At 38.3% G+C, this 25,925-nt stretch overlaps 1 protein-coding gene across 1 annotated transcript in view; it reads right to left on the reverse strand.

The window, feature by feature from the left end:
- Positions 1-9,241, reverse strand: part of LOC149015791 (mannosyl-oligosaccharide 1,2-alpha-mannosidase MNS1-like) — a 70,874-nt gene extending 61,633 nt beyond the window's left edge. Inside the window, exons 1-2 of the mRNA XM_089155601.1 lie at positions 8,596-9,241; positions 7,227-7,274 (exon numbers count right to left, since the gene is read on the reverse strand). Of these exons, the coding sequence (XP_089011727.1) occupies positions 7,227-7,274; positions 8,596-8,748 (201 nt within the window). The 5' untranslated portion in view covers positions 8,749-9,241. The remainder of the gene's footprint in view (positions 1-7,226; positions 7,275-8,595) is intronic.
- Positions 9,242-25,925: the final 16,684 nt, after the last annotated feature.

The raw sequence follows: 25,925 nt of genomic DNA on the forward strand, positions 1-25,925 counted from the left end.
ACCAATGAGGTACATGCATAGTAAACATAGGGAATGTGCTACTTAAAGTAGATGTCTATTTTGAATTTGGAAACCTCGTTTTAAGGTGGAGTGTCAACACAACTAGTCTGTGTATAATGTCATGGTTGACTAGGTAAGAAGGGAATGCACCACCCAAGTACTCATTCCCATTATTCGTATGATGGATTTTGACTATGACCCCAAACTGTGTTCTAACCGTATTATGGAAGTTTTGAAAGCATGGTAAAACATCAATTATCTAGTGTAGTAAGTAGGCCCATATCGTCTTAATGCACTAATCGATAAATGTGGCAAACCATATATGACTTGACAAAGACATAGTCTGAGAAGGACCCCACACATTAGAGTGAATAACTAAAAATGGAACAGTACTAAGATGATCTGAAATAGGTAAGCATGTCCAGTCTACTTAGCTAAAATGTAGGCCCCACAATGAAAGTCATTTAAATTATAATTCTTAACTAAAACAAGAACTTGGGAAAAAAATAGATTAAGGGATGTGGCTAAGACAATGATGCCAATGCAATAAAGTAAAAAGTGCAAGAGAAGTGGAATTAGAGGCCGTAGAAAGAGCTGATGGAGACCCATCTAACAAATAGAGCCCCCCCCCCTTCTATCTATCACTGCCAATCGTACACCACGTTCACAAGTTTTGAAACACACAATGAAAAGGGGAAAATGTTACTTTGCAATTTATAACACAAGTAAGGCTACTAATAGACAAAAGGTTAGCCAAAAACTTGGGAACATGCAAAGTAGAGGATAGAGTAAAAGAAAGCAAGTAAATAATGGATGCCTTCCCAAAGATAGAAGAAAAAGACCCATCAACCATTTGAACAACCTGAGTCAAAGGAACAAAGAAATAGTATGAAACAAGGAAGATGAACCAGTTATATGATCGGTTTCCCCAAAGTCAATTATCCAAGAAGGATAAGTCGAATTGACATTGTGACAACCAAAATGATCAGCAAAGGGAACAACGAAGGAGGCTACACTTGCACTGGAAGTCAACGTTGAAGACAATATGTCAAGTCTGTACATCAAGTGGCAAAGGTGTTGGAGCTCACCTGAAAAAAGAGGTGTTAAGAGTACTCAGGGACCCAAAGTGTCAAAATTAACTTGATTTGCAGACACTCAATTACTTCACCAATTTCCATTCCTACCTCCTCCACAGGAATTTGCTGAACATCCATGTCCATAACACTCGCACTTCACTAGGGCGCGAGAATCACCAGAACTAGTCTTATTGCTACCAAAGCCAGCCACTAAAGCAAACATGTCAGATGCCAGAGTGTGCACCGCAGCTATCCTACAACTATCCTCAATGTCAACCATAGTATAGGTTTACTCCAAAAGGAAAGGGTTCCCAGGAAAGAATCTGTGATCGTATCTTATAATATTCAATATTCAGCCCCACAAAAAAATCACACACTCTAAGCTTGTCTTTCCACTTTTGATAGGTAGCAATGTCCACAGCATAAGATGGAGTAAAATGGTCATAGAAGTCAAGAGTCTAATAATAGCCTCGAAGAATGTCGTAGTACTGAGACAAGGTAACCTCCTTTTATTGCAACTGATAAATCTTCCTTCGAATCTCAAAACATTGTGCATCATTCCAACCTTGGAATAAGTCTCTTTAGTAATCCTCCATATAGTAGCAGCATCAAGAAGAAGAAGGTAACTCTCTCCAATAATTGTTAATGGAATTAAGGAGAAATCCCCATTACCAAGCACTCATCTATCTCCCACTTGTCTTAAGCCATGACAGGTGAAGAAGGTTTGATAGAAGTTTCATGAAGATGGTCAGTTAAACCACGAGCACCAACCGCAAGAGAAATAAAGCGAGACCAGTGAAGATAATTGGTCCCGTTAAGCTTAACAGTGATCATCTGAAAAAGGGAAGAGTCACAATCCTGAGAAACTGAAAAAACGGAGATCCTCCATATTAAATGCACCAAAAGAGGCGGAGGAGACTGTATCAGCCATTGCAAGAAGAAGAAAGGTCAAGGACTAAAAGGAAAAAAATTGGGCAGGAGAAAAGTGCTCACCACCACAAATTAGATATGGAAAGATGAACTTTTAGGGGAAAAAATTTCAGAACATAAGAGAGACAAGGGTAATGACTCTAGGGACTCTCGTAAAGGCCAAAGTTGCTAGGTGATAGGCCTAAAGGGATTGCATATGGTTGTCGACCCTTCTAGGACCTATCACAAAGTCTAAAATAGGAGCTAGGAAGGGGCAATAGATAGGGATGCCTAGAGAGGTGTTACAACATCCCTAGGAGTATCACAAAGAGCAAGCGATGCTCCTAGGTGAGATCATTGGCAAAAGGAGGCTCAAAAAACTAAGTTTGACCCTCCTAGGAGTAAAGCTAAGAGCAGGCAATACCCTAGGGGGTTGTCACTGGTGTTTGGGGGGGTTCTTCTAAGGGTGTCACTGGGTTAGAATGGTGGAAGAGATCCTGGCAATGGGTGGTGGTGGTGTTTCAAATATGTAGCAGCAGCTCGCAATGGTAGAAAGAAGAGAAGAAAGGTGGTGGAAGAGGGAATGGGCTACACGATGGTGTTTGGAAGGTTTGGTGGTGGTGAGATGGGAGGAGGATGAGCCAGAAGGTGGCGGCCACAAGTGGTGTAGTCTTGCGATGGATGGTGCTGGCCCTCAGATCAGAGAAGGCACTGATACCATGTTGAAAGAAGTGAATGAATTTTGACACGTATCTGAAGGACACAGCAAGAGCTTTATTTATACCCATAACTTACAAAATACAGAACAAATCAAATCTTCCCAATGTGGGAATCTTACAAGAAAATAAGAGATACTAAAAGATCCTAGTAAATCTACCTTCATAAAAAAAACACAAAAATAGTAAGTAAATCTAGAAAATAAATCTACTAACAACCAGATCACAATCTCACCCATAAATCTACTCGATTCTATCTTAAAACAGGTTTTGTATGCTGTCGCAAGTTCAACAAAGGGAAAAGAAAGTGGGGAAGACGAGGAATGGGTTGGGGAAGGGTTGCACAAGGTCGTAAAGGGTAGGGGAAGCACTGGTTTATACTTACTCGGATAGGGTACTTAAGCTGTTGTGATGCTTGAGTATAGCATTCATAGGCATGAGAATGACGAAGGAGTCGAAGAATTGCAGGAATTATTCACAAACAGCCGTCGGATTCCTCCTAGGAAACCACAACTCCACTCTCACTCCTTCAAATTCTTTTCCCTTTTTTCTTTTCTTTTTTTCAATGAGTCAAGACTGCCTTCATCTATAATAGAAGGGGCTATTTATAGCATTGCAACTTAAAATAAAACCTATTTGGACTCAACTAATACCTAACAAGACTCAACTAGGGGATCCTATTTAGGATAGGATTCCCTTTACAACTTCATCTCTAAATAAAAACTAGAAAAGGACTCTTTAAATAAGAGTTCCAAAAAGAAACAACTTTGGAAATAAAATACCTAACTACCAGTAGGAGTCCTACTTGAAAATTGGACACTTAACTGGTATTCCAACACAGACATGGACTCTTTAATAACTTGCGGGGAAAAGAAGAAAGGAGGGGGGACACCCACACAGAAAAATAAAGATAGATCCCCTTGGATCAGGGGGATTCCAACCAGAACCCTCTTGAGCCATAGCTAGGAAAATGACCAAAATACTCCAACGGTATTCGGCCAGCTTTGCATTTGGCCTTTTGAGTCTGGTTTTTTGGCCCAATTATAGGGTGGTCCAACCCTAGTTACACAGTTCTCCACCAATCTAACCATTGATCTGTCCCAAACTTTACACATTATTCCCCAACACTATTGACTTTAGTTCATAATTTGCCCCATTTTGACTTAGCCAATTTCAAGAAATAAATAATTTCTAGAATTTTACACCACACACCACCTAAAACCTCTAAAAGAAAAAACTCAATATCTCCCAGTTAAGCCATCGAAACATAACCGAACTTGGAGAGTCATAACCCTATACCCTTTGCTACATCTGCTCCAACTTTCGGCCCATTCTAAAACCTACAAACCCCAGTTCTCCATCTCAAGGAAATTATCCCATATCTCCATTCAAGCATTCTCTTTTGTGGCTGCAATTCCAGTTTTCTTCAATATGGTTAGTGAAGATCAAGATTGAAGAGACTCTTAATGAAAGTGAGGTCAAGCCTAGATCATGGTGGGAGATCTTGCGAGATATCTTGCTTTTGCAAAGAAGCAAGACGAGATGGAGGTCGAGAGCAGAGAGTTGGGATATTTTGCTCGAGATCTCACCATATCTCGCCCTAGATCTCGCTGGAACTCTCAATTTTCACCCTTTTTTTGTGGATTGCGGCTGGATTTTCACTTGCAACTACGCTTAGCACATCTACAACATCAAAGGAAGATCAATCATTCTCTGCTTGTCTTATGAACTTATGATTTAATGACTTATATAGAATTTCTGATGGTTGTATAATTTTATTATTCTATTCTTGAAAATTGAGATTGTGATACTCATATGGATGGAATTTTGGTTATTTGATTCATCTGATACACTTGCTTTTCATTTATATGCCTTAAAGGTTCTATATTACATGTTGTATAACCTTGCATTCTCTAATCCTACAATATTTTGGTTTCACACAATGGGTAGACTTAGAAATCATACTTAGGGTTGTTTTCTGAAAAATCCAAGGCCACCAATGTGTTCAAAAGGCCTTAAATAGGCTAAATACAAAGTTTTAACCCAATTGGGACCCTAACACCCACCAAGATGGGCCACCGAGTTGAGGCCAAAAAATTGTATATCTTGACCAAGATCTTGCCGAGATGGTCGAGATCTCACTTGAGAGTGAGATCTTCTACCATGGCCTAGATCTTCAACACTCAATTGAATCTAGGCATCTACAAGGCCCCCAACCAGATATTCTGGCAGTCTACCCCATCCCCCCCACCCCTCTTTCCCTTTGGTTTCGGTTTGGAATTTCCCATCCCTAGTTGAAGCACCCTCTTTCACTCCATATCAAGAATTCACACTTCTCTTCAACCATCAATCACAATCCTCTCGTACCCGATCCACCATAACACCATCACTGCCCTCAGCTTCAACCCAATTACAGCCAAAAGTTGAAACCTAGATCTGCCCCTTTCTTAAATTTAGACCCTATTTTCCCTCCAAAATCAAGATCTTTTGCAACTCCAAATTCCACAATTCGAACTTGATGGAACTTGGTGAGCATATACCAAATAAGTAACCATACACTTGATCCAAGTTTCATCCCATTCCATTACCTTTAGGCCCCTAGGCTCCCCAAAGAACTTGTCTCCAGTTCCCACTACCCATAATTCTTGATATATCCCATATACCCTGTAAATCAATCCTATGCCAGCACAACCATACCTGAGGGATTCAAAGGTATTTCACTCAACCCCTGGGAGGTCACTTTCCAGAGACCTCCCCTAAAAGCCATTATCGGAGTTGTTAATTTGAGCCTGGAATTGAGTCTTGTACTATAGATCTTGGAAGTTTGGCCTTCTGTCGATTGAGGATAGATTAACCCCATCCAAATCACTCAAAGGCTCACCATATTATAGAAACTCAAATAAGACGGTTAGTGGCAGATCTGTAATTTCACAGTACAGTTTAAGAATCAAGACCATTTGGATAGCAGATGGGCCCACCAAAATTATACACTAAATTAGCCAAAGTGGATAGACAAGACTCAAGCTAACAAGGAAAAAACTGAAGTGAATCATATGTATAATGGGAAAGCGGTAAACTTGGAAGCCATATGAAAGAGCATGGGACACGAAGGAATAAAAGATAAAAGAAAGGGTATACTTGGAAAGACAGCAAGGAATACCAAATGTTAGAATTCCAGAACCTGTGATAAGATTAAGAACAGAGAAGAAGAAGAAGAAGAAAGCAGACTGAGAAAGAGAAGAAGAAGACAACCAGCTACTGCAAGAAGAACGGCAGCCTGCAATTAGATAAATTTCCTCTCATCAAAGGGCCCTATTTTATATTATATTAATTTAAACAACTAAAAAGGTCCTTTCTGCCCCTCATTTAATGACGGCAGAAATACAATATATAAAACAACAGAATCAAACCTAGACTAATAAAGAAAAGAACAGAACAAAAGTTCCCTTGCTGTCGCCGCTAGGACTATTAAAGAGGCTGAGAGAAAGAAATAAGAAGACCAGCTTTGGACCATGCTCATATATCCATAATTCATTAGACAATCCCAAACCCAAACCTCCATTCCTCAAATTTGTTCAATGCATTCAGTTAAATGGCATGTTTAAATAGAAAAAACAGAGTCCGACAGATGGAAATTACTACTAAACAAGGAAACAAAGAAACTAGGAAACTTGAAATAGGAAACTAGGAAACTTGAAATAGAAAACTATCTTCTGAATATCCAACTCTAATTATAGAAATTATGCAGAATCCCAAACTAGAAATTATAAAACCTAAGATACCCCTTCTGAAAACCCAATTTCGCCCTGGTTCTCAGTTGGGTTCTCAAACAAGTTCACCCAACCTGGGGAAGTGTTTCTACATCAACTCAAAAAAATACTAAACTTCCGAAATAGAAGTCCTGAACCAACCTAGAACTTAAGGCAACATAACCTAAGAGGAAACTAAAAATACACAGTTTGACTTTTAGAGTCCTATTCCAGCCTAACTAAAACACATAATAACAAATAAATAAAGAAATAAGGCTCTAAATAAACTCACCAATAAAGCAAACCCTACTCGGAATTATGAACCTACATAGGGCATACAGAAACATGCTCATTACACAAATAACACAAAATAAGAAGGGCCCAGGCCCATTAAACCCAACAATGGACCAAAACAAAGTTTTCTGAAGCCCGCTGGCAAACTTAACTGCATCAATAAGAATCCAAATCATCACAAAAGAAAACAAGCTGATATCAGCCCTTCCATCAACCACATTCCACCCCCCCCCCCCAATTCTCTTTCTCAACCTCATCCCCAGAACTCCAAAAAAAACCAGTGAATGTACAGACATTAAAGTGAAAGGAATTTTTATTGCATACATGATGTGTTTTCTATTGTGCACCACGTGGGTCAGCAGGCAATGCACTGAACTTGAGAGGATAAATATCCAGGTGAAAGCCAATGAAAACCATAAAAAAATTTATTGGAAGGAGACAGCAGAAAGAACATAAGCCTTTCAAATATCTTAAATAATTACCTGATTTCGCAATTTGGTAAGTTCTTCATTTAATGTGGAAAGCTCTACCTGCAAAAAGATAATAATAATAAATTTGTTAAAATGATGCAATAAACAAAGAATTCCTAATACTTTCTGTAAATACGGGTTCAAACTTTGATAGAACAAAACTTTTCTTTTCATATGACTGTTCTATAAAAATACAAATCAATTCAATTGAGTAATGTTGCATTGTTTCACTGTAGTTATAACCAGAACAGCACTTTTTTCAAGATTGATTTCTCCCACAACTAAGCTAATGGTTTTCAAATGACTTTGCCAGCATCAGACATCATAACAGAAACAGTAATTTATTAAAGGAATTGAATGACATAAACAGACAGAGAGAAGTCAAAGGTCTGAAAATTATCAAATGCAGCAATTCTGAAAAGGAAATTCCACAGATAAAAAGCAAATAATCTAACAAAATAACTAAATACAAAATGAATCCTTCCAGAATTTAAAATTTGACTACAATATAAACCAAATGAATTCTTTATATATAACATTTTAGCAGTGACCTGAAAGTATATATCATTTAGCAGCAGTGTGGAAATGTGACCAAGGGGAAGAAGAGTTCTCCATCTGTTTGCACTTTCTACATACTGGTAAAGTCACCCATGCAAATGCACATGCTTTTATCTATGAATTATATTTTTTTCAATTAAAAATTCAATTCAGCTCCTGGAGAAGTAAGGTGCTCCTACTTTAAAAGGGGGTTAGTTAATCCTTAATTTTGAAGATGGGTACTTGTTTAAATAAATATATATGATTTTTTTTTTTTGTGATTACTGTTATTTTTTCTTTTTTCTTTTTTCTTTTTTTTTTTTTGGGGGGGGAGAGATGGGATTTTGTGGTTTTCAATGCCATATTTAAAGCTTAAATTAAGTGAAAGTGGATTTCAGTTAATAGTAATCATTACTAGATGACAACTACTAGTTTAGGGCATCCTTATTTAATGACATAAAGATCTAATAGTCTGAACAAGTAAGGGTTCTTTAGGTAAGGAAAATGTACTCATATTTCTGGAGTTCATGCTTTTGTGATATGAAATGAGAGCTCTCACAAATTCTACTTCTGCTAAGGGTAACACAGCTATAACGATAATCTATAAAAACAAAACCTTTCACTAATCCAGAATGCAAGTTAGACAGCATAAGATTTTCATCATATCTTACATTTCTGTGCCAACACATCCTCCCAATTCGAATCAACAATCCTCATAGATCAAACAAAAGAAACACTAACAAGAAACCCTTACCTGATTATTCAAGCATAAGGGAATTTCACAAGCAGAAAAATACCTGAGAACTAACAAATGGGAAAACTATTAGAAGATGCAGACAAGTACCTCGTGCTCCCTGATTAGGGTTTGTCGATCCCAGATAACAAAGGTGACACCAACGAAGGCAAAGAAGAGTAGCGCTAGACGCGTTGGTCGCTTCAGATAATACGATGGCTGAAGATATCTCCATCGACTGCTTGAAGATCTGCCCCGTGCCATTAAAATCTCAAATTCTTTCCAGACTATTCTGGCTCCAAAAAATGTAGATTCGACTTGGATGGAAAACTCTCACTCTCTGAAACTGTTATTTTGGCCTCAGATTAGATCGGAAGGAGTTCGCTTCAAAGGGGGCGTGATCGGAAACATCTGTCTCGCTTGCTGTGCTTGGCTCTCCACAATCTTTAAAGGGTCTTGGAAGTCTACCTTTTGGAAAGAGAAATTTCGGTCTCTGATGCAGTGATGCAACGTTCGTCTGGTCTCCTCAGGAAACTGGAGACTCAAAACAACGCAGAACATGAAGAAATTGGAATGTTAAAAGCCCATCAGAAGTCAGATGACCAAGTCTTTCTTCACGCACGGTGAAGGAAGATTACTCTTACACCAAAAAAATAAAAAACGGAAGATTACTCCTGCGGGGTAAGTTACCGCTAACATCAATCAGGCAATCAAAGATGATGGCTATTTTCCAAATTCGTCAGGGTTTGCCAGATTACATTTTATTTCTCTTTCTTTAGTAAATTGTCGCGAGCTGACATTTACGTATGGATTGTCTGGTAATAGTGAATTACATTTTATCTTTTTTTTCAAACATTTTCCCTTTTTCGGTAAAAAAAAAATTAGCCGAGCTACCTCACTCTTGGCACCGGGCACTTGATTTTTATCCGCTCCAGTACTGACAACTTTCAATTTCCTGAAGTTAATCGTTTGATTTTCGACACGTGGCTTATTCCAATCCAATGAACAAAATTTCATCAGAAGAAAATACCCTTTCTAAGTGTCAGCGATTCCCTCTCTTCACCCGGCTCTCCCCTAGTTCTCCTTCTCCATCTTCGGCTCCGGCCACACCAATGTCTCCACCACCACTGCCGCCTTTTTCTTCTTTAACTCCAGCAGCCTTTCAAAGAAAAAATCAAAAGAAGAAAAATCACAGAATCAATCGTTTGAAGATTCTTGGGGATTGGGGACTATTTGCTCTAGTCTAAACATTTCTCTTCTCCCTTTGGCCTTGCTTTGATTTTTTAACATTCCTGCAAATGACTCATTTTGCAAGACCCTATTTTATCTCAACATACACCAACAAAGTAAGCACCACAATTTTTCCTTTTCAAGCACTCCTCTCCCATTTTCCTGTAATTCAACATTCCTTTTGTAAGTCTTTCATAAACTTTATTATATTTTTCTCATGGAAAGTGAAAATCGATGAAAATTTTCAAATGCATCATTAGTACTTGTTTGTGAAATTAAAAGTAACCGCAAGTGCACGGTATCGTGTAGCTAACGGGTCGATCTCAAGGAAATATGTCACTTTAGAATTAACTTCTTAATGATAATGTGAGAGTGCAATGATTAAAATTTGTTAATTACTTAATTAAACTAAACGAATGGTCATAATCCATACATCTAATGCGATTGATTTGAAACGAAAATTAAAGCAACATAGTCAACGCATAATTAATAAAGGCAGAAAGAAATGCGAATAATAAATAAATAAAAATAAAAGGGAAGTGATCTTAGTGTCAGCTCTGGATCTAGGGAAATTGAGTATAATTATAATGACTTTGACCGTGGACCCTTTGCCATAACTTATAATCCACCGATCAGGGGAGAGGACATTAGAGAAAAAGAAATTGCAGAAAAGAAATAATTAAAGCAATAAAAGGAAAGGGAAACATTAACCAAAGAGAGGCATGATTGTAAGCATCTCTGATCAAGGACCCAGGGGTAGGGGAACAATAAATAAATGATGAAAGTAAATCCTAAATTAAGAATATGGAGGGGTAGATAGAAGCGGGAATGGATGGAGGAGAGAAGATTACTGAAGAAGGTTACTTACTTGCGAATTGAACAAACGATTCCAATCTCAGCCAACCCTAACAACCAGATCTAGATTTGCAATTGCTAGACCCAAAGAAAAACGAATCTTAAAACTTGAAACTTGAACTTGAATTGCATTACATAGAAAAATTAAACCTAAACATTCAATCTAGAAATTTAAATCTCACAAATGCAAACAAAGAAAACTAGAGAAAACCTAAATAAACTGAAGAGAAAATAAGAGTGCTTCTACTAAGCTCTAAAACACATTCTCCCTTGATGGATTATGCTCTCCTTTTATAGAGTTTACATGGGATATGAATCTTGACAGAATTTGAATCAAACTCAAGGTTTCTATTTGACTCAACCAATTAGGGTTTTGACGTACTAATCGGACTGACTTAGAGAGATCAAATGCACAATTCCACCGTTGGATTTGAGGATCAATAAGTCGTGAAGCTCTCCTCCAAAATTCAGCTCGATCGGACACCGGATAACCGTTCGATGAAGGGCTTGATTGAAATTGAACAGAGACATTCAAAAACGGGATTTTTCCTTCTTCCTTATCTGAATATAATTATTTTTTCCTCTTTTTCTTTCTTTAATCATATCACAAATAGGAAATAAGATATTGAGGTATGCAAGGACTATTTTCTCCATTTGGACTCTCTCAATAATATCTCTGTAGATTTGATTGATAATTTATAATCTCAGCCATAGATCAAATTTGCCTTCTTTATCTCTTAAATATTTCGGAGTTGGCCCATAATCACATCTCTAGTCCATCATGCTCCAGATAAGGCCCATTTTTGCAATTGAGAATTTGAATAGACCTCTTGACATGTAAAATTGCATGATTCATACCCAAAACTCCAAATATTTGCTTAAATATTAAAAAGTCCTAAAATCTGCAAAAACAAAATAAAACCCAAGGTAGCTCAACTCTAAGTGTGTAAAATGCATGCTTTATGCCATAAGATTACACACATAAATGTGCTCATCAGTATTCATTGATGCATATGGGTTAGATCTTGTGATGGTGAGGGAGACAATTAGGTTTCCAAGCCTGAGAGTCTATTCTTCCCTGCGACAAGGCGCCAAGCCATTGCCCTATCTGTTTCTACTCCCTTTCGAGGGGATTGTTATTACATCATTGCCGCCGGAGTTGATGAGGAAGAAGGCGGTGATGATGGCAAGGTCGGCATTGCTAGAGCCGAAGATAAAGAAGGTGAGAGGAAAGCCAAGTGAGGAGAGAGAACCATTGAACCCTATGAGTGTTTTTCTTCAGATGAAATATTGTTCGTCGGATTAGAATAAGTCACGTGTCAAAGTTTAACAATCAACTGCAAGAAACGGACGTTGTTAGTACTTGGAGCGGATAAAAATCCTTTCAGGAGTGGAACCAGAACCTTGGAATACACAATTTATTTTTGGAGGGTTGAGGGTATTTCGTTAATTAGTCGCCCGCTATACCTGTCCTTTCTATGTTATACTTATACGTAATCCTAATAGTAACCGTAAGGCCTCACAATTTCGGAAACCCTAGAACCTGAAAAAGGAAACTCAAATTTGATTCATAATTAGGAGTGTGGATACACACTCATATCCCTTGACGGGGAACACTCTATGCTCCCCCGACAGCGATTACAACCACAAATTATGTGGGGCCCATAAGTAAAAAAATAAACTACATCACCCCAACTCTGTGGCTCCCTCTGTAATTTGGGGTCAACAATAGTTGGGAGAGCATAGAGTGCTCCTCGTCGGGGGAAATAATACGGACTCCATAATCAGTAGCTCTTTCCAAAGTACATGTATCTAGTCACGATGTATTTTCTTTTGGTGAAACTGTTAGGGTGAATCAAAATTGGACCAAACTTGTAACTTGTTGAATGAATGACATGTGGATTATCACCAAATTTCATACATGCATAAATTCACAACTTAAAACCAACGATGTGAATTGAAAGAATTTAAGTTGTGGTTTTATGCATATGAAAAATTTGTGTGGATTTAAGCCATCCATGTGGCTTTCATTCGATAGTACAAAAGATTGGGAGTATAGGAAGGCTACATGTAGAGGATCTAAATCCTTAAATGAGACTCAATAAAAATTGTTGCATATTCTGCAACTCCAAATGATTAGAGTTTGACTGTAATTATAATTAGAATAGGTTCTGAATCAATTACTCATATAAAGGAAGAGTTCTAATTATATTTAGATTAATGTATTGCATTTTTCTTAAACGTTGTCTATATAAGAAAACACCCATGTAAGCAAGCAAAGGATAACAATTTATAAATTTGAAAATGATATAGAGAGTTATTGAGGTAATTTTTGTTTATTTATTTATTTATGGGTAAATATCACTTACCACCCCTCTTAATTGAACATAGCACTTAGACCCCTCTTAATTGGATAATGTCACTTACCTCCCCTCTTACCTAGTAAATATGTCAAATTCCTTCCATTTGTTAAATTTTTTGGTTAAATTTAACTTTTACCGTTAAATATTTTTCTAGAAAAACCCCAAATTACCTTTCGCTGAAATATTGTTTTAATTTAAACCCTAAATTACCATAATCACCCTAGCAGTTAAAATAATTGTTAAAAACCAAAATACTAGAGTTAAAACCCAAATTATCTCTAATTATTAAAACCGCAATGTACACTCTTTTTCTTTAATTTTATCAAACAACTAAAAAAACACATATTACTTGATATTAAAATGCAATTTAAATTGAGAAGATGAAGTGTCGATTCTCTCTCTTTTTTTTTTTTTCGTTTAAATTAAAGAATAGAAATTAATTAAGGGTGTTTTGGGCCAAGATGTCTCAATTTAAATTGAGGGGTTTTTTTAGTTGTTTGATAAAAAAAATAAAAATAAAAAGGTATATTGGAATTTTAATAATTAAAGATAATTTTGGCTTTAACTATGGTATTTTGACTTTTAACAATTATTTTAATTGAAGGTAATTTAGTATTTTAACTGCTAGGGTGATTACGGTAATTTAGGGTTTAAACTAAAAAAATGTTTTCAGGAGGGTAGTTTGGGGTTTTAGAAAAATATTTAACGGTAAGAGTTAAATTTAACCGAGAAAGTTAACAGAGGGGAGGTGTTTGATATATTTGCTAGGTAAGAGGGGAGATAAGTGACATTATCCAACTAAGAGGGGGTCTAAGTGCTATTTGTTCAGCTAAGAGGGGAGGTAAGTGATATTTACCATTTATTTATTTATTTTTAACCCTCAAGTAGTTGTAGGCAATTTTGTGGAATCAGGTAAATTCTTTGCTATTAGAAAAGAAAAAGATCGATGAATTCAAGTTGATTCCATTTGGGTCTAGAAGGAAGGCCGTCGTATGTTATTTAGAGGAAGAAGGAAGGTCGTAGTATGAACATCCACCTAGCCGGTACCCTACCTGTCATACCCGAGTGTGTGATCCATAGTCTCGAAGATTAGTATCGAGGAAATCAACCTCCTACATGCACAAAAATATAATCAAGAACAAGACTAAATCAATGTTAACAATATTAATTAATGGATCATGCAAAGTAACAAAATAACATCAGAGTGCGGAAATGATACCAATATATATATATATATATATATATATATATATATATATATATATATATATATATATATGTATATTATATTTTTTTTTTTTTTTTATATATATATATACCTATATATATATATATATATATATATATATATATATATATATAAAGTGAGGCGGAATCTCACTCCACGAATACAGCGAAATGTAGTTCAAATGTCAAAAGAAGATTACAACCGATTCCAAAGGAAAGAAAGAAAGAATTAATCAAACTAAGCTAGAATCTATTCTACTTTATAAAGAACGTCTTCATAGACATAGACTTCAGAAATTAAGCTCGGACGCTCCCACTCCACAGTAGGGTTAATCATGGTACGAAGCATGATCACTCGAGGGATCATCACTGAGATCTTCATAACTGCCAACACCTTGCGTGTAGTATGCTTCTTCAGCTTGCGCTTCCTCATATTGGCCTTCATAGTCTTCTACACCTGTAGGATAATCTAACAAAATATATTTGTATAAAAGGAGTGAGTTTAAGAAAACTCAGCAAGGCAAGTCATTCCATAACAACATAAATAACATGATAATAGATACATAACATGATGCAGTATGATATGAAACGGACAATGCATGTATGAGTCTAACTCTATGTATGCTGGTCTCTATAGGTAGACATGCTTTAAGTCATAGCACCATACTTCTTTGGGAAGGTCATTCACTCTCCCTCAACCATCTTGGTATCTTGGGTTCTGCCGGTGGTAGTTGGGTCTTGCATCCCTCTTGGACATTCCATGGCTGGGGTTTAGGTCACCTCTCTCTCACATCACCATTGGTCTAAGTATTGGCGCATGTCAGGGTAAAGCCTAGCCAAATGTGAGTCATCTACTTGGTTATATCAACTCAGATCCAGATATGTCCATTCCTCGCCCCGGGCGATCCTTTCCAGTATCCTTCAAACTAGAGTTAGCTTAGTCCCAGACTACGGATTCATCAACCCTATTGTCATCCACAAGTAGTAGACGAGAAGCTCTCATATCCCCTCACAGATTGGCTACTGGACTTGAGCACCCATGAGCTACTAGATGCGACCCTCCCAATGAATGGCCTCTCACGAGTATCCACAATGCGATTTATGTCCTTTCACGGATTGGTTACCGGTCTTGAGCACCCATAAACCCCCATTGCTACCACGGGTTGTTCAGTCTCAATACCCTTCCGAATCGGGTCTGATATAACAGGGAATCCTAGCCAAATACTGCTAGACAAGTCTAAGGTATGACAACCAATAATCCAGGAAAGCCTCAAAGGGCACCATCGAAAATATCCCATACTATTCCCACTGATGTCCAAGGACATAAATGTCAAAAGGACATTCCCCAATCCCAAATCATACCTAATCGATCACATTCCCAATTCAGTCATATCACACACAACTGATATCTCATCAAATGAAAGAGTATATAAAGACAAGATCAAATGAATAAGCAACATACATGAGTAAGTATTCATACATGATCAAATACATAAAGGAAATAAGAAATAAGATCCTATTGTACTTACAACATTCATATCATAATAGAAACTACAACATCAGTAGCAAATCTAGGTAATTCCCAATTTAGAAACTAAGATTCACGCAATCTATGTTAATATGGTAACTACTGTCCTTACCTTAAATAGATTCGAAGATATTCCGGACGGATAAGAGAATGGATCCAAGGTTAGCAAACAAACCCTAGAATAGCATCATACAATCATTAGGAAGCAATACTAAAAGAATAAGCATCAAACGAATCAACACGGACGAAGAAATCCCTTACTATCATGCCGGGTAGATTGGCTGGGTTGATTGGTCCAATTGACCCAAGGCAGTCTGCCCATGAACAATACGCATCCAAAATCATATTTTTGGTCCCAAATCTATTCTACATGATCCGAAATGCTACGAAATTTGGAGGGAATGTCTAACATAGTATTCTAAGACTATCTAGCATATGTTGGACATCAAACAATGATAAAAACCAATACTTACTAATTTAGAATCATACTTTCTAATTTGGTAGAAAACATAGTTTTCAATGAAAACAAGATATGAATGAAAGAGAAGGACTAGAGATGATAAAATCTCATTCTAGTAGATTAACACAGTAAATCAAGAGTATAAATGATCATGGAGATGCATCTATAGTGCTAGAGAAATCATAATAAGAATATGATCATAGATGCATGAAGAAAACATAAGAATCATGGTTAGAATTGAATATGAAGATCATAGCATGAAGGAATAAATAGAGATTGTAGAAGATATGATTGCAAGGATGCAACATCTTCTTCATAATCTCAGTTCATAGAAGAGAATGATCATAGTAAGAGTAAATCAATAACACACAAGTGAAAATACTAACCTTTGATTGAAGAACAAGAGAGAGAAGGCTTGAGAGTTGAGTGTAGATCTTCTTCCACACTAATGGAGGCTTGGAGAGGAGTTCCTTTCGTTCTCTAGGTGTTTTGGAGGCTAGGGAAACTAAACATACGAAGTCCTATGGTATATATAGCAATATAAACCTAAACAGAAGATTCTGCTCGAATTCAGTATCCTTGGGTCGATTGTCTGGGTAGATTGACCCAGTCGACCAGGGCTATCAGCAAAGCCTGAATTAGGGATTTGAGGGCCTATCTCTTATCAGAATCAAACGAGCTTTTAAACGCACAAACTATAACTTACATAGCATGGAGAAATGCCTTCAAATCATGTCTAACCTAGCTCTAAGGTCATCAACTGAAGGCACACAAAGTCTTCCTCTAAATAACAAAGCCCCATCCAGAAGGCATCTTAAAGTTCGTCTGTATGAAGTGCCTGTGAGTATTGTTTTGAGTTCCTCTTAGCTGTTTAAGAAGTCAGCCAAGAGTCCAGTGTTCTTTACCTATTAGGTCTATTTTTCGTTGTACCTTCCATCCCCTGGTAAAGATTCGGTGGAAGAATCACACCTCTGAAGAAGTTTCCTCATCTTATTGGAAGCCCAAGTATGCTTTCAATTTCGAGGACGGAATTTATTTTTTAGGGGGGGGGGGGGAGATTGTGAAATCCCACCTAACCCTAACCTTGCTGTTGTACCAAATGCATACATACCATATGCATTGTTCGATTTATTCTTTGTCGTATGAGTTGCCTAGTTTCGTTTGGTAGAAGTTTACCCCGAAGCTGATCTATTCTCTCTAAGATTTCTTCTAGTGCCTTCCATTCCCTTTGATAGGAGGGTGATCTTAAATCATTCCCATGACTAATCCTTCTATCCCTGTTGTTCTAGAGTGGATCTCCATACACTCTATAACCTTGTGAATTCTCCACATGATGATTTTGAAGAGAAATCAAGTGTGATATTCATGATTTGTTAACCCTCCTAATTGTTTCTGATTTCAAAGCATGTTAGATTTACTCCTTTGTTTGTATTACAAAAGACTTATTGTTATTTGTTTTCCAAAGATTTTGGGAGAAGAAAGTCAAGATAAAAGCAATGTATCTCCATCTCTTTGTAAGCCTGTACTCTCCCAATTTCGAGTACGAAATTATTTTAAGGGGGGGGGGAGAATGTGAAATCCAGCCCTGAATCTAGCCTGGACACCTTGTCTGTTTTGGGATAAAGAAGTGACTTGTGGATATTAGACCTATAAGTGGGACCTCGAGTTCAGTGTGGATAGGTTTAGAAGACCCTAGAAAGTCAGTTTAGACCTTTCCCTAAGTTGGCTATAGGCCCAAGTGTCGGATTTAACCCCGGGAGACCAAAATTTAGAAGTTTGAAGAAGGAAGACCCTTTGATCGATCCTCCTTGGTCGATCCCATCAACCAAGGAATCGACCAAAGCTGCCCATATTTGTTGAACTTCTTATTTTTGGAAGTTTTGATCTTAGGACCCTCTATATAATGCAACCTCGTGTTAAACCCTATTGTTTGGCCTCTTAATTGCTAGTGAACATGGGAAGAACCCTAGAGCCTCCTCCTCAAGCCAAGGAAGATCCCCAAGCATTCCTCTTTGTTTCTAATTTGGTTTCATCTTCAACAAGGTTAGTAATCTATCTTCTTCTTCTTACTATTCTAGCATGATGTTTTGATTATGGAGAAGGTGTTACACTACTGTAACTACCTATTCTCTTGCCTCTTTGTGTCTTAGAGTGAACCCCCAATCACTCTATGCATTCCTGGAAGCCATATGGTGAATCTCCTCAATTCTTCATTGGTTTTTAATTGAGTTTTGGACAGCATGATCATCCTATTGTAGTTTCCTTTCTAATCAATGTTTCAACATGTTTAATCTTAGTCTATACTGCTGTTCTAATGTATTTCATCCCTTTGAATGAATCCCCATTCATTCTAGCCATTCTAGCATGCTATGTTGATCATTGGTTTAAGCATTCTAGCAAGTTTATATTTTTGATTCCTCTCACTTTAGGATTAATATTCTTTGATTTTCTATTTAGTTACTCTTGTTGTGATTAGGAAGATGGTATTGTATCCTTGCAAACACCTCTTCTATGATCTTTAAGGTTGCGCATCCATTCAATTCTAATGATGCTATGATTCCCCTATTTGATTTTCTAAAGGAGATCATGGATATCTTCATGAATACATGTTTTCTCTAGCATGATTGATCCATTCTTATGATGATTCTTATATCTGATATGTTACTGATATTCCATTAGAGTGAAGCTTTGTTCCCTCTAATTCCCCTTTGAATCCATGGTGTGTTTTGCTATGAAAACCATGTTGTTTCTAATTTAGAAACTCATGTTCCCAAATTCGAAAGTGCTGATTTTTGACCATGGATGATCTCCAATTCATGCTAGATAGTCTTAGTATGTTTGTGTGAGGTTCCCTTTTGAATTTCAGATCAATCAGACTTCAAACGAAGAAGATATGACCAAAGCAATGTAATTTGCCCGGATTGAATTCTGCTTGGTCGATCCCATCAACCAAAGACCATCGACCAAGCATGCTGGTGACAACAACTTTTCTCAGTTTTGCTCCGTTTCGACTCCGATCTTTTGGGAATTTGTTCTTATGACCTATACATGTTTTGTCAAGCTTGTTTAGGTGATTTTGGATCTGTTCTCTGGTCTCTTATTTGAAGACTATAAGTTCGGATTACGAGGTGAGTATTCCAACTCACATTATGCCTATTTACATGTCTTTATGTATTATAACATGAATACATGATCTAGCTGCTGCTACCTTGTTTTCTTTACATCATGATACTTCTGCAACTACAGTAGCTTGTCCACATTGTGAATTACATATTAGAATTGATTATTGATTATGAGAATGTGATATGGACTATGATGTGGATATGAATGTGAATATGACTTGTATGGAATCATGATGTGATGTGGATGCTTAGGTCGTAGTTGTGGAATGGGGAATGCCCTATTGGCATTTCTGTCTTTGGACATCAGTGGAAGTGGTATGGGACGCTTTCCTATGGTGCCCCTTGACTCTTTCCCTAACTACTGTTTGACATACCTAAGATTGGTTTAGCAGTGTTTGGCTAGGAATACCCCTGTTATATCAGACCCGATTCGGAAGGGTATTGAGACTGAACGACCTGTGGTAGCAATGGGGATTTGTGGGTGTGAAATCCAGTCCAAACCTAACCAGGACATCCTATTTGTCTTGGGTTAAAGAAAGGCTTGTTCAATGTTAGACTGTGATTTCAATGTTTTTATATTTGAAAGCCTTAGGAGGTTATGTCCGACCTTTTTCCTTAGAGTAGATCTAACGTCCCAAAGTGATGGAATAAGTCCTTGTGGGCCCTTTTTATGGAAGACATGGTGTTTGACCCAAAACCCATGGACATTGACGATGATACCCCTTACTTGAGTACATTGTCGGTGTTTAGTGAGATTCTGCGCACCGAAGAGGGGTGAATTAGTTGAAGTACCAAATGAACTCCCGTGCTCGATCCGAAGGTATTTCTGGAAACTAGACTTCTTGATGGACTTGTAGGAGAAAACCCCACTCAATTTGACGTATAGCCCTCCGAATTCCTGTCCGAAGTTACTGAACTATTTCTGGATTTTCTGCTAAAACCAGTTTTGGTCGATCCTCTTTGGTCGATGCCATCAACCAAAGAGCATCGACCAAAGCTGCCCAGCTTTGAGTAAAAGATGCTTTTTGGAATATTCTCTCATCTATATATACTAGCCTCATGTTTTGAGCCCTATTACACTCATTTAGACCACTGAGAACGAGAGTGGAGCTTCCCAAGGCACTCTCTTGATATCTGTGAAGGATTCTTGCTCCCAATCATTGCAATCATTGTCTCTCTTCTCCAACTATCATCTTCTAAGGTATGATTCTCTCTCTTTCTCTCTATCCTACCCACTTCTCTTCTTCTTTTTATTGATGAGACCATGGCCAAGGTGCTGCAACCTTGCAAACACCTTGCCATGAATGTCTCTTCCCATTTATACTTGCTTTTCCTTCATTCTTGCTATGCCTCACTTGCATCTTGATCCTTGCATATGCATTACCATGATTCTTTGCTTAACAACATTGATTTCTTATACTAGACTGAAATGTGGAGTATGATTAGCCTAACTTCTGGCTTGTAATTGATTGTAATCTTATTCCTAACCCATTCCCCAACTTATTCTCTAGCTTCCCTTTCAATTACATCGATTTCTCATGAATGCTAGGATTCTTGTCTTTAGAACATAAGATCTCAATTTGGGGGTTTTCATTTGGACCATTGGATTGTGATATTACTTGCTAGGTAGTGTCCTTACATTGTTATTAATCATCCCTCCAAGTTTCGGATCGATCCGAGCCCCGGAAGATTGATTTCGGACCAAATCACCAAAATCCAACTTGCTGTCCGAAACCACTTTTGGTCGATCCTCTTTGGTCAATCCCATCAACCAAAGGGCATCGACCAAACATGCTGCTGACAGCAACCTTGCTCTGTTTTGACCCGTTCGACCTCCGATCTTCCCGATTTCTTCTCTAATCTCTTATTTATGTTTTTTTAGGGTCTTAATACTATTGGATCATTCCTTTGTGACTCTTGGATTGTCATCAACTCAACTTAAGGTAAGGATGGTTATTGCCATAAATAAATAGGCTATGTGCTTATGTCTTGATGCTCATAACTTAGTGAACATAGCCTCTTAATTGCTTTTGAATATCATAGGATTGCTATACATGTTTTAGAACAGTAGTATTGTGATTTCATATGTTCTTGTTATAATGATTTATTATTCTTGCTACTTGTATATATGATGGATCATTTCGATGTTATGATTTAACTTCTATCATGATGATGTATTAAATGTATGCGATATGATGGACTTGAGTATGTGATTGCTTAGGTATAACTTGGGATTGGGGAGTGTCCTATTGACGCTTCTGTCCTTGGGCATCGGAGGGAATAATATGGGAGGTTCTTCGAAGGTGCCTACCGACACTTTCCCGGGTTATTGGATGACATACATAGGATTGTCTGGTTGTGTGGCTAGGATGTTCCTGTCATATCAGACCCGAATCGGAAGGGCATTGAGACCGAAAGACCCGTGGTAGCAGTGGGGATTTGTGGGCACTCAAAACCAATGAAATGATCCGTGAGAGGTCATGAATCACATTGTGGGAGCCATTTATTGGTAGGGTTGCAAATGGATAGACTTGGGCTCATGAGCGCTTGAGGATCGATGGGTCATATCCGTGAGGGGACGTGAGAGCTTCCCGTCTACTATTTGTGGATGATCAATAGGGTTGGTGAGTCTGGTGGGTAATATCCGTGACTCTAGTGTGAAGGATACTAGAAAGGATCCCGAGATGGGAGGAATGGACGTATCTGGATCTGACATGATATGACTAAGCAGATGACTTGCATTGGGCTAGGCTTTACCTTGACATGCGCCAATACTTAGACCAAATGGTGATGTGAGAGAGCGGTGACTGAAACCCCAGCCATGGATTGTCCGAGAGCGATGCAGGACTCAATTCCCCAGGTGATTGAGTGACTGAGACTTATCTAAAGAAGTATGGTGCTATGACTTAAAGCATGTCTACCTTAGAGACTAGCATTCATAGAGTTAGAGTCATACTTGCATCATGTGTTTCATATCATCTTGCATCATGTTGTGGTTTGTATCATATGGCTAATGTTTTATAGAATAACTGCCTTGCTGAGTTCTTTTGAACTCACTCCTTTTTGCAACATCTTCTGTTAGACTCTATTGTAGGTACTACTACTGTTGACTATGATGGTCAACACTTTGAAGACCAAGTTGATGACTCGTACCACACTAGTTACGGTGAACAAGTTGATAAAGACTAGTAGTCCGAGATTGGGACTTATCTGGAGCAGTTCGGTTTTGCACTTATGTGTTAGGGATGGGATATCGTCTCACTCCCCTTTTAACCTTTTAGTTAATTTGTTGAGACTGTAGTTTAGTCTGTTCCCTTGTCATGTTGGGAACCGGTTGTAACCCTTATTTTAGTCGATTTACCTTCCGCTATTATTATAGGATGGGTTTCCCCCTCCTTTTCACACTTTGACTATTTGTCCTATTTGTATCATTTCCGCACTTTGATGTTTCTTGTGATCCTTCTGAGATCCTTTATTGACTTTTATTATTAAATTATTTGAATACAAAGAATTGTTCTTGCTTTTGATTATATTATTGTGCTAACTGACTATGATCATTTCTAAACTTGATCGGCGGGACTGTAGATCACTTCCTCGAGTAATCCAGATAGGGTACCCCCTGAGTGGATTAGGGCGGGATGTGACAGTGGGAGCTCAAGATCAATAACCAACCCGTGAGGGGACATAAGTCACATTGTGGATACTCGCGAGAGGCCATTTATTGGTAGGGTTGCAAATAGTAGACTTGGGATCATGGGCGCTCAAGACCAGTAACCAACCCGTGAGAGGACATGAGAGCTTCCCATCTATTATTTGTGGATGACTAATAGGGTTGATGAGTCCATAGTCCGGGACTACGCTGACTCTAGTGAGAAGGATACCGGAAAGGATCGCCCGGGGTGAGGAATGGACGTATCTGGACCTGAGTTGATATAACTAAGTAGAAGACTTGCATTTGGCTAGGCTTTACCTTGACATGCGACAATACTTAGACCAAACGGTGATGTGAGAGAGTGGTGACCTAAACCCCAGCCATGGAATGTCCCGAGGGATGCTAGACCCATTACCAACCGATGATGTGTGATTTGAGACCTTCCCAAAGAAGTATGGTGCTATGACTTAAAGCATGTCTGCCAATAGAGACCAGCATACATATATAGAGTTAGAAGCACACTTGCATATATTGTTTCATATCATTGCATATATGTTTGTTTGTGAATGGATGTGAAGATGCTTATTGTGTTTGGATTACTTGCTAAGTTCTTTTAAGCTTACCCTTTGGGGGACTTGTTTTTAGATGACATTGCAGGATCGAAAGAGAACTCGTGCCCCAGTACAGAGGACCTTTCCATACATGGTACAGCTCCGGAAGTCCTTGGACAAGGTGTTGACCAGCGAGGCAACCGACACATAGATTTGGACTGCATTGATGGCTCCTATTGATGACAGCCGGCATCATCTTATTCGCCGATGGGATCATGCGCTAGATGTTGATCGAAGCTTCAAGAGCATAACCCAAAGGTGAAGAAGATGAGGACTGAAGAAGAAGAAGAGCCGACTGAAGATGTTGATTAGACTTCTCTTGTTCTTCTAGACTTTTACTTTACTTGTATTAGCTTAGAGCTTTACTTTAGATTTTGATCTACCTTCCGCATATGTTGTGGGGTATTTTCTGCTATACTCTACAGTTGTCTTTTGATTTGGTATCATGCTATTCCGCACTCTGATATTCCTTAGTGATCTTTTTGATATCCTTTCTTGACTTTGATTAGTAAAATACTTGAATATAATGATTTGTTCTTGCTTTTGATTATGTTATTGTGCTAAATGGATATGATCGTTCCTAAACTTGGTCTTTGGGGCTGTGGATCACACACTCAGGTATTCCAGATAGGGTACTGGCTGGGTGGATGTGACAGTAGGCAATTTTGTGGAATCAGGTAAATTCTTTGCTATTGGAAAAGAAAAAGATCGATGAATTCAAGTTGATTCCATTTGGGTCTAGAAGGAAGGCCTTCCATGAGGCTCTCTAGCCACGTGCAAGATTGGCTTAACATGGGGCTCATTGATTAATCCTTTGAGTGGGAGAGGCTCGGAGAAAAGCTATTGACTTCATGGAAGCTAGAGGGCTCACCTTGCAAAGGGAAGAGTCAAAATCCTCTGCTCCCAGCTGCCCGTACAATCCTGCTCCCACACTCACAAGAGTGTGGGGCCTACGCTACCTGACCTAACATGGGGAGGCTTGACATAGTGTGGGCCCACACTGTTGTGAGAGTGAGAGCAGGGTGTCTAGGGCAACTGGGAGCATAGGATCCAAATTACAAAGGAAAATGGTTGATGCAGTGGAGGTTAGATGTAGGCCAGGTCAACGATGTCGGCCCTTCTATCCTAACTATGAGTTGGCCATGATTCTTCGATGTTTCATGAATCCATAATACTACAATATTAATGTGTCTCTCCTTATTAAATAAGCCTGGCCCTCGCTATCTAGCACTACTTGCTTGTGAAGTCCATTGTTATGGGTAAACCATCCATTACCGATTTGTACCTGGTTAGCCGTCCGTCTAAGTATAAAACATAGTCAAATCACGCATCACATTGAGAACAAATCATGACCATCGATTGAGAGATAAGCATCCAACGGTCCAAATGAAATCCAAATAGAAGTTGAAACTTATAAATAGGAGAAAGACGAATGTAGAGGTACGACGTCTAAAAAACATAAAAATTAGTTTGCAATCTTCCCGTCTTCTAGCCTTTTGAACCTAGAGTTCCTCGGAGCGCTAGACTTTTTCCAGCCAAATTCGCACTGACTTGATCATCGGAGACGGATTGCCGTTCAAGCTAATCGGTTCTATTTTTAATGTTGTTCTTGAGATCATTTGCAGGTTAATTAACAGAAGTTCAACTAGTTTAGAATCTTTAGATAGATCAATCTTGTGAAACCCAGCCCTAACCTTGACCTGGAAACCTAGTTGTTTGTAGGTCCGAAGACTCGAAGTAAAGGAAGAAGCCAACTATGGGCCATCTCAGTGGAGGACATGGTGTTTGACCCAGAACCCATGGAAGTTGATGATGGTGTTTCATGCTTGGAAGCGTTGTCAGATTTGGAAATGAAACTGCACCTTGATGAAGATGAGACTAGTTGATGGATTTAAAGTGTAGTTGGACATGATTTGAAGGCATTCCTCTATACTAGGTAAGTCATATGTTGTGTTGGGAGAAGCTCATTGGATTTGGACTTGATTTGGACCTTCATTTCCCTGTTTTGGCCTTGCTGTCTTGCTTGGTCGACTGGGTGGTCGATTGGGTCAATCGACCAACCAATCAACCAACAGGGACAAAATCTGCCAAAGATCCTCTGTTAGGTCTGTTGGTGCTCTATATAATAGAAGTACGTGTTTCTTAGCCTCCTTTGTTTCTAAAACCCTCAGAGAATGTGAGAAGCCTCTCTCAAAGCCTCTCCTTGGTGTTTGTGAAGAACTCTTGCAAGATCTCAAGTTCTTCATCTCTTGTTCTTCAGTCAAAGGTTAGTAATCTCTCTTATATGGTATTGATCTACTCTTACTATGATCTATTCTCTGTATTAGATTACGAAGGAGATGTTGCATCCTTGCAACCATCTCTTCTACAATCTCCCTTCATTCTTATGGATT

The sequence above is a fragment of the Hakea prostrata genome, chromosome 5 (assembly GCF_041222555.1).
Source record: "Hakea prostrata isolate BN-2017 chromosome 5, UWA_Hpros_2, whole genome shotgun sequence".
NCBI lineage: Eukaryota > Viridiplantae > Streptophyta > Magnoliopsida > Proteales > Proteaceae > Hakea > Hakea prostrata.